Source organism: Melanotaenia boesemani, chromosome 3 (assembly GCF_017639745.1).
Source record: "Melanotaenia boesemani isolate fMelBoe1 chromosome 3, fMelBoe1.pri, whole genome shotgun sequence".
NCBI lineage: Eukaryota > Metazoa > Chordata > Actinopteri > Atheriniformes > Melanotaeniidae > Melanotaenia > Melanotaenia boesemani.
In genome coordinates, this window is record NC_055684.1 from 23,235,718 (window position 1) to 23,246,221 (window position 10,504).

General features: G+C 37.4%; 1 protein-coding gene across 1 annotated transcript; it reads left to right on the forward strand.

Annotated features, from left to right (window-relative positions):
- Positions 1-1,616: 1,616 nt before the first annotated feature.
- On the forward strand, positions 1,617-10,132 carry LOC121637029 (cytochrome c oxidase subunit NDUFA4). Its single transcript, XM_041980915.1, has 4 exons — positions 1,617-1,658; positions 6,123-6,208; positions 8,634-8,697; positions 9,631-10,132. The coding sequence occupies exons 1-4, from the start codon at positions 1,617-1,619 to the stop codon at positions 9,685-9,687; spliced, it is 249 nt and encodes an 82-aa protein (XP_041836849.1). The 3' UTR covers positions 9,688-10,132.
- The last annotated feature ends 372 nt before the right edge of the window (positions 10,133-10,504 follow it).

Consider the following 10,504-nt stretch of genomic DNA (forward strand, 5'->3'; position numbering starts at 1 on the left):
TGGAAACACCTTTTGTCTCCCATTTCTTTTTTCTACTTTCTTTTTTACTTCTGTTCACTATTCTCCTTTTTTTTTTTTTTTTTTTGTGCCCTCCGGTCAGGTCAAGCAACATTATGTTAATTCCATAATTCAAACTAAATAATAAGATTTAAAACTAACTAACTAAATTAATAAATCAGATTTTCAAGAGGAGCCTTATATGTCAGATGCACCGGAGCTGAGGACCCAACATGCAGGCAGAACCATGAAGGTAAAAGGTTTATTTCCAAAAACTCAGGAACAACAGAAAAACCCACACAGAACAGGGACTAAACCACCAGGATCTGACAAAGACACTGAAAACCATGGGGTATAAATATGCAGAGGGAGAATTTAGAAGCAGGTGAAATGAATGAGCAATTAAACCAGGTGAACTAATGAGCCAGGAACAGAAAACACAGAACACATAAGGTAAAGCTACAAAAACAGGAAACACAACTAAACATGACAAAAAAAAACAAAACAAAACAAAACAAAAAAAAAAAAAAACCATGGTCATGACATTATACCCATGAAGCATGAGAGAAAACGAAAAAAAAAAAAAAAAAAACTTTTTGGCTGATGGGTGGGCTTGTATTTGGAAGGCAGACAATCTTGATAACTTGGGAGAATGGGATTCAGGAACACTGGGATGACTTGGATCTCCGGTTTGAAGAGGGATAAAAATGCTAAGATTTTTCTCTGGCAACTTAGCTGTCAAGAGTGCTTAACTGTTGAGACATATTTTTCTCTCTGGATCAAAATGGTTTTACTGACAGACTTACATAATTTATTCCTAGAGTCACACTGACGTTGGTGTGGCTAAAAATACTGCCCCGTTGCCTTATTCTATTAGGGATGATAGATGGTGTAAACACAACAGATGCTTTAAGTAAGGAATAATAATGACCTGTGTATTCTTCCCAGCGTTGCATTTTGGTGTTAATTGCATTAGGTTGCAAAGTGTTGTTAAGAAACCTAAAACGTCTGCAGGTGCCTCATCAATGACTAATCAATTACCATTATCACATTTGGGTCTCAACCCGAGGGACGGGTTAGAAGCTGCTATTGCTTCCCTCATCCTTACCGTTAGCAAGATGGTTTACATGAAAGAACAGCAACATTTAATGATTGCTGACTGTTGACTTTAAAGTTTTTTAAGCTTTTACAAGTTTTACATATTTTACAAGACATAAAATGGTGATTTAATATTTTAGAAATTACCACAGCTGTCCAACACAGTTGTGTGAATTTAAGTTTCAGTAGCTGCAGTTTTTGTGTTATACAACAAAACACTTTAGGACACAGGGTACTTTGTGAGCCTCAGTGGAAACATACAGTGACCTCAACAGATGTGATTATGAGGATTAGGACTGTCTTCCTCTCTGCACCCGTCTCCCTCTCGCCTCTGACCCTCTCATTTATCCAGCAGGAGGGAGACAGAGAGGAGAGACTGGCAACAGGTCTCTCTGCACTGTTGTACTAACAAACAGCTCTTTCAATAAATCAGCACAGAGACGCTGCCTCACATGGATTCATCCATCAGACTTTAGCTGTTACTTTTTAATCAAGAGGATTTCTTTTGAAGAATAATAAACATGATTAAGACCATGATTCAGCATGCGAAGAAACATCCAGGGGTAGGCTGCATCATATTTGTGTGTTCATTAGGCCTTCTAAATGATTTCTGTGAATATATTAAAAAAGGGATTATATTAAAAAATAGATAAGTAAGTATAGTCTGCACACCAGAAGCTACTCCTTGAAAAGTTTAATATGTGTTACGTTTCAGGCACCAGCCCTTCAGACAAGTTCAAAGTCTATACTTCAGACTATACTTATTTATCTTTTTTCGGTCCAGCACCCAGCATTACTCTTCTAGGATGTGCGTGTTATCTTCTCTTGTTACTGTGTGTTTTTAGACCATGACTTTTAGATGTGGGGGGGCAAGGGGTTTATTAAGCATCACTTGTCCATGGAAATGTGTCATCTACAAACATACAGTGTAAGTTATGATCTTTCTTGCAAATAAGTAGTGACCCATTTTTTCTTAATAACTCAGTAAAACATTTAGGTAAATGGTATTGGTGACTATGTTAGTAAGAAGAAGTAAAGAAAAAATATTATAAACTAAGCAACATTGACAAGTAAATTCTAAGAGTGTTATTCTGTCCAGCTTTTTTAACAAAAACTTGCCTATAAAAAATAAAAATTATTATTAAATACTTCCCTAAAAAGGGTCTTTGAGGGTAAAATTTTAAACATTAAAAGTAAACAGACATATTCAAATAAAGTTTTGTACACATCATTTTTGGCATGTTAATTTGCTTTGCTATCAAAAAGAAGGGGAAAAAAAGGGAAGACACTGAAGCTATTTGTGCTTTTTTTTTCTCCCCCCTGGTGCCTCAGAGCAATGCTGAGGGTGACCCAAATTCATGGATTGACAGGGTTGGCTTGGCAGTGCACCAGAAAAGTAATAAGGGCAGCAACAGTATCGAGCCCCAGCGAGTATAAAACACTTCCTATGTCGGTCAGGCTGAATGGTGAAAGGTGAAACGCTTGCTTGTGCAGCACAGTATGAAGATATCAGCACCAGGGAGTGGACAGTTCCCTGAACACAGGCCTTTCCTCATTATTTGTTTAATATTTGTGTGTATGTGTGTGTGTCAGTGATCAAAGCTGACCTGCTTCTGTTGGTTTATGAGCATGTTGCTGGTTGTGTTTACTTTAGTGATGATGTGGCTGCAGTCAGCATACAGTATGTGTGCACGGTCAAACTTTTTCCAAGGTTATGAGAAGTTGGTGGAGATGGTGTACATAGTGCAGTACATGTAGGGCAGTTTATTTAAGTTTTAGTTGAAATCAATCAACAAACATATGTATCCCATCTCTGTTGGGATGAATTGTAATTGATTAAACGGGTATAAAAAAAATTATTGAACTAAAGCACTAGTCAAAATTATACAACACCCTTTCTCCCTCCAAAGATAAAGTGTTACAGGAGGTGTGAAAGATACTGGCACAAAGCTTGACATAACCTTCTTGTTCTTAAATATGAGTGACTTATATCTAAAGTTTGAAAGTAAAAAACTACAGATTGGAAATGTATGTGGGCTCTGTAGATATGGCACTTTTGTTTGTGTGCTGGAAATGCTGTTCAATGGTTCTTGTTCTAGTCCAGTTATTTTCCTGCTACTTTTGTTAAAAAGAAGTCATATTCATCACACCCCCTGTACTATAGAAGGAATATGAAGCAGGATTCAAGAAATAATAATGGAAATACAATACCATGCAAAATTATGGACACCCTGCTCAAATTTCTCTTGTAAGTTGATGAGTAAGTAAAATACAACCTGGTACAGGTCAAGCTAAAAATCTCAAGCCAAGACATTTCTTTGATATTCTGAGCAAGATTAGTTGTTTATTTTTTATTGTTTTTATGATTTTAAAAAGAGAAATTAGTCTGGGGCAGACAATTTGGCTACAGGCACTACTCAGTAAGAGCTTTTATGGCAAGCATCATAACAAACTAACAAGCATTTTTTTTTTAATTTGGGGGAATTTCACATAGCTCTACAAAAATCCCAGGCAACTTTCCATGCACTGCTCTTCTGAGGTCTGTGCATGGATTTTTCATTGTGTTTTGGTTGCGGTTTCTAAGAACTATAGCTAAGCTTTTAGCGTGTACCTCTGAGGGTAGATTTTGAGATATTCCTAGAATCGTCATTCTGATGTAGAAGCCATTACCTTTTTATCCTCATGTTTTCTTTCTTTCTTTTTTTGGTATTTAATTTAATGCATGTTTTTCCTCTACCGGTAGCTTTTTGGCAAACCAATGTCAAATTCCCTCAAGGTTTTAGGGTCCTGCACAACTTGACCTTGAGGTCTGGCTGCAAACATTTCCTGGTTCCGTGCTAAGTAAGGAAATGGCTCTCTCCTCAAGACCTAGTTATTTTCTTACAGCTTCCTCTAGCTTTCTAGGCATCTGTTATTTTAATTTTCAGAGTAGTAGGAATCTGCTTAGAGAAGCTCATTGTTGTTAACTGTCAGAAAAAGATTCTATAATCTCTGAAATTTGCATCCCCCAGCCTTTCCTTTCCTAACAATCGCAAAATAAGCCAATTAAATTCTGTGAAACTGATAAAAGTTGTGCTAGAGCTCAATTATTTTTACAGTGTACCTTAACTATTTTATGGTGCTCCTTTCTTTTTGGATAAAACTAAAACATTATACAGTGCTTGCAATACGAAAAAAAATGTTCTACTTACAAGGCTGTTAACAGAAAGTAATTTTATTTGGAATTCCCACACCATTGCACAGAAAGTTGAACTGATAATACAGCTTAAAGCCTGAGTTTAATAATACACTGATACTTAAAAAATCATCCATGCTCTCAAATATCAGGAAATGACAATCTTATAAAATTTTCAGTGTAAATAAATAGCAATTAAAGTATGAGAATAACTTATCTGTGCTGAGTAAAAATTTTAAAGGATGGAATAGACATATATGTACAACTATTCAAGAAGTTGTGTGGTCTCAGGGGGGTTTCAGCATGTAGCAGAGGGAGGGATGGTTATTTTACTGCAACTTTAATGTGGCAAATATCAAAGTTTCAGCATCAGACATTCTGCTAATAAACAACAGTACAAAGTAGGCAATACAATCAGACAGAAGACAGATGTCTAGATACAGCTGAGTAGAGACATCCTTCAGTTCAACCTGATCAGCTGTCAGCTTTCTACAGCTTGACTGGATCTGTGTGGGCTGAGAACAGCTGTTCGCCAGCGGTGTGACTTCCTCTCCGTCTCATGCTGAGTACCACACAGAAAAGTAGACAGAAAATACGTAGCAGCATGGTGTCGATGAATAGATGCTGTGTGGTTTGAGGATTGTCAAACCTAAGCTTTGAGTGTTTAAGATGTCACATCGTATTATCCTCCTGTCCCCTTAATGTGCTTTTTCATTTTAATTCCTGTCATCATCACCGCTCAGAACCTCAAAAGAGTCTCTGCACACATGACTTTATGCCTGTGTGTTTGAGTGCAGCAATCAGATTTTAGTTGTGTGTGTGTGTGTGTGTGTGTTACTGTCGCTCAGTCTGATAGGGATAGTGTTGTAGTAGGAGAGGCTCGCACACACACACAAACAAACACACGCATACACACACAGCAGCAGTCTTTTTGCACAGCGTCCTTGCCCGTTCAGCTCAGGCTGACAGTAAGCAGCCTCACACATGGCCTGAGCCTCATGCATATGGAGGAGGGCAAGGAGAGAGGAAAAACAGGAATAATAACTACCTGTGTGTGCATGTGTGTGTTTTATATAGGTGTGTGTTCATGGTACATATCACAGCCAACCACTTGATGGAACATATCTATGTCCCAACTTGCGTCTCCGGTCTTGAGGTCCAGTTGAATAATCAAAAGAATGACCTCTTTTCTTTTTTTTCTAAGCTCTTTCTTGACCTTGTAAGGAAAATGTCATGAGGTTAAGGAAATGTGTTAGAAGAAACTCTTAGGTACATAGAAAACAATAATATTGCTGCAATGAGAATCCAACCACACTCACACTGAGCTGTGGTGTGTGTCTGCACCACTAAAGCTACAGAGACAATACAGCTATGATAAAAATACAGCAAAAAGTGTGTTAGATACTTTACCTGATGCAAGCTTATCACGATGTTATACAAAAGCTGTATCATATATATCATTAGGATAACAAGATATGCTACAATACAGAATATTATTTGATAATAAAGTAATATTTTCATCAAGAAAGGAAAGAAAAAGACACCAAAGTGAAAGATAATTTTACATTGTTGCTGCTAACAGTCTGTCCTCATAGAGCTGGAAAAATATATTAAAGCACCACTTTAAAAAGGCAACAAGAAATTGTGATAAATTATCTCCTTTCCTTTCTTATTGGATCCAGTGATTTCTTTGCTAGTACAGTGGCACTGAAGTTCATTTCCTTAGTATTTCGAGAATATATACAGTTCTTATTGTGGCTGCTGCTTAAATATATTTCACTCAGTCAGGAACTGTCCTAGGAAAAAAGGCCTAGATCTGGGGATTAATGCATTCCTGCTCTCGTCTCCTCAGTTAATCCCTCAGTTTGTCTTCATGAGTCTGGGCGTCACAGGGGCGACTTTCTACCTGATCCGACTGGCAAAAGGGCCTCATGTCACGTAAGTCTATTTCTCAGCACGCTAATAAACTTTCTGCTTGGTTTCTGTAAGTAACTGCAGCTTAAGACTGTGTTTTCCCTGTTTTTGTCTTTTTCCATGTTTATATTCCATGTCTTCAAACTTTGCTGACCGAGTCTGGATATTATTTACATATGTTTTACTAATGAGGTTGGGTTGGAGATAAAAATAAATCTGCTGATCCAAAAAGTAAATTATTATCATAGAGAATCAAATCGGTTTCTCTCCTAAAATTAAATTTCAAAAAGAGACTGAAACAAAATTGAGTTTAATAAGTAGTTGCTTAAACAGGAGTGAAACAGGAGTTTCACTGTTGTAGCTGATGCCTTAAAAAGCAGAGGCTAAATAAAAAAGAATAAAATATTTAACCTGTAATTCCTTCTGAAATCATCATTAAAACAGTCAAATGGCTGCTGGAGGATTAACTGACAAATGTGCACTGCTTCGATCTGCACTATTTGTTGAACAAAGTCAGACTAAACTCCCACATTATCCACATCGTGGTGTACAGAATAATGTCTGTCAGAGGAACTTCGTAGCCACAATTACAGAAACTTTTAGTTAGTAGTTGATGGAATTAATATGAACACACCTTGCCAACTTAAGCATGGTGGTGGATATATAATGCTTTGGGACTGTGAGGAAGCTGGTAGCAAAAGAAACAGTACATGGAAAAAGGGAAGAATGGATATAATGAATATCAGAAAATAATGTAAATATTATGCAGTAATTCAGGAAAGACAAACTTAATGGTTCAACAAAAACAAAAAGCTTTAGGTTACCAAAACCCTCATTTTTGTCTCTCCCACCTGGAAGTGAGAGTGATTACACAAGCAAGTAGGAAAAAGTTAGTTTGTTCTCAGGTTTTTATGTCTTTTCTTTTATGCGATTATCTTTCATTCAAATGCAGAGTTTTGCATCATCTGGAGAACCAGAAACTTCCAGTGCTTTGCAGCCTCATGTCCTCATGTCATGCTTTTAGTTTCTGTAATCCTTATTGTCTCTGTTATTACAGTAGCTCCTGTATTCAGCTCTAGCAACTGTAAAATAAATCACTGTGGGAATGTCACACCAGACACTGGATTTAAAAGTACAGTGGGAAATTTAGAGATCTTTACCTGACACTAGGCCAAATCAGAAGTAGGTGAACTCTTTTTACAAGGCCTTCACAGATGCTCTTTTATTTGTGAGTCCTGCAAAAAAAAAAAAAAAAACCCAGAAACTAAAGTGATTAAGAAAACAAGGGTGAATAAACATTTGAAAAAAAAAAAAAAAGATTTCAAATAGTTGTATCAATTCAGAAAGCATTTGCAAACTGTAATAGAGCTTGCAGCATTTATGCTTCCTACATTTAAAATGAACAAAATATGTCATCTGCTCAGTGGTGCACAGGCTATGGCTCTTTACAAAACAATAAACATGACACCAGTATAAAAAAAAACCACTGAATTCAGTTACATACCAATTTAGTTGGTAGATATTCACTTATTCATATATTTTTGATAAGGGGCAACATATGTCCATTTCTAAAATACTGATGGCACTGAGCTTTGTGCAGTTACACGCATACTGAGTAACAATCAGGAAAAGCAGTCTCCTCATAAATGCAACTGAAATGCTGCAAAGTAAAAATGCTTAAATTTGCAGCTGATTGGCAGACTGAAAATTCAACTGTCGAACAGCATTGCAAAATATAAACCAGCTTTAAAAGCTTAAAAAAATCCCCTTATTTCCTTTAAATTCACATATTAGAACTGCACCAACCGTACTGAACTCAGTGACCGCTCCTGTACAGTAAATGTAGATGGCTCATATCCTGTTTTGGAGACACACAGAACCTCTTGTTCTGAGGGTCAGCCATAAAGCCTGACCTCATCATCAGCTGGTGATGAGTGCTGCAGTCGGTGGCTGCCTCCCTCTCACGCTGTGTTTGTGGTAATGGACTGAGAGGAGGGGAAACGCGCTGGCTCTGCCACCCTCGTCACTTTGTTTGTGGGTTGGTGGCGTGATGTGCTCTTGGAGGGAGAAGTGGAGGGATGGACAGTCGCAGTGGAGCTCTGTGAAATCCAGAATTTGGTTAATAAAAACAGGAGGACTGCCAAGTCAATGAGCTGAGTTTACCTCATCCCATAATCACACTCTTTGTTTTTTCAACTTCTGTCCTCATCCAGCAAGTGCGTGCTAGTCTTCTACTACTATCCTGCTACTCCTGTCTTCTTTTCCTTGTTATTTTTTTAACATTATTACTCGAACAAATACTGTTATTATTTTAATACCCTCTTTCCTCTGCACCTGATCTTTAGGCTGCTTCTTGCCTCATGCTTGCTCCTCACATGTTTTTTTGGTTATTACTTTTCACTGTCCTGACATCTTTCTCAACATGCTGTGAATCTTTCCACATTTGCAGCCTCTGGGACAAAAAGAATAACCCTGAGCCCTGGAACAAGCTCGACCCAACCTACCAGTACAAGGTGACAGCTCCCATCACACACTGCATGGTGTGGCTGCATGTGTGCACACACCAAACATGTCTGCCAGAAAACTAATCTAACCAATAATGGCACTGTTTCACAGAGTCACTGAAAATCTCGCTTTCATCACCAGCTTAAAAACGTACTAAAATAGAGTCAGAGAAACCAGTGTTGGCTAAATATTACCAGATTATCGTGGCTGCTTCCAGATTGTCTTCATATCTGCTTGAACAAAGGAAACTCAAGTGTCTTTCATTAAAAAAAAAAAAAATAAAAAAATAAAAAAATAAAAAAGAAGAAGGCAGATGGGACTGGGAGCTCTTTATGGTTGAATGAGGCCAGGGCTGCTGATGAACTAATGAAAACATTTGCTCCACCAAGAAAAAGTAGAGCAGAAAAACAAGAATTTGACTAAATCCAAAGAGATCTGGACGATGTGCTTTTAAGCCAAAAGAGTATTTTCTGAGGGTTTCAAGGATGGCGTGTTTGCCGGTAGAATGAAAGTCATTGCACACAAAAGGTCAGGACGCGGCATGTTTAATTCTCAATAGCAAGGCAAAGGTCCTGCATCGAAATTCCACTGAAGTCCAAACAATAATCATAATGACGAGGGGGAAATGAAAAGGAGAGGAGGGAGAACGGAGGGAGGTGAGGGTTTTAATGGCAGGCCAATCAAATATAATACAATAGGAGAAAATAATCATATTGAAAAGACGGAAAAAAAAAATCTGCCTTTCACAGGTGGAGGTTTGAAATATATGCAACAGGCTCAGTGAGATAAGAAACTAGAAGGAAAAAAAATACATAAGATATTCATGGTGAATTGTGATGAGAAAAAAAACAAAAACATTTTTTTCTTGCAATTCAAAATTAACAGTGATTAATTTAATTTAAGCAAAACAGATTTAAATTTATTCCTTCTGCCTTCCACAGTTTCTGGCCATCAACACCGACTACAAGAACCTGAAGAAAGAGGGTCCTGACTTCTAAAGGTTCTCCAGGCAACTCCAGGGGCACCAAGTTTAGTAGGATCCCCTGCTGTGAAACTTCTCCCTAACTTCTGTCAAACCTTACTCTGCTACAGTAACTCTGATTGACTTATAGCATGTTTAATGATATTAAAGACCACATGAAACAAACAGGTGTCTTTTTGGAGTATAATTGGTGTCATCTGTTTTAGAAAACACAAGGAAAAATCAGAGATGTTTGTGATATTGAGAAGTAAGCTTAAAACAGAAAGTGAAGCCTGGCTTTAAAGCTCCAAACATGTTTTCTAGTCCGGAAGCGATTGAGTATGCTGTGGCAGCGACCCAGCTGACAAAGTGACAGGAGATTGTTTTTTCCTGCTTCATTGTAATTCTTTACATACCTACATGATTTCATTACCATTCTTGGGGTCATGATTCAAAATGGATTCTCAGTTCAGCAGAAAAGTGTAATAAATTAAATTTGAAGTAAATCAAAGGCCTTGGCAACAAGGAGTTGTTTTATTATTATTGATGATACACATCATAGTTGTTATGGAAGAGCGATAAGATACGTTAGAGATGGCTGAACAGCCTAAACGATTAAACAGAAAGGATCTGCATGTTTTGATGATAATAGAAAGACAGTAACTTGTGTGTAGACCTGTGTTTTTTGGGGAATGGTATTGCTGTGACATTACTGTATCAGAATTACATGAGTATTACAATCTGTAAAATACATAATTTTCTAAGCATAGCCTTGTGTGTCTCATCCACATGTATATTAACCACAAATTTGTCCATGTTTTGTGGGCAGTATGAAAAGTACATGTTTATCTGGC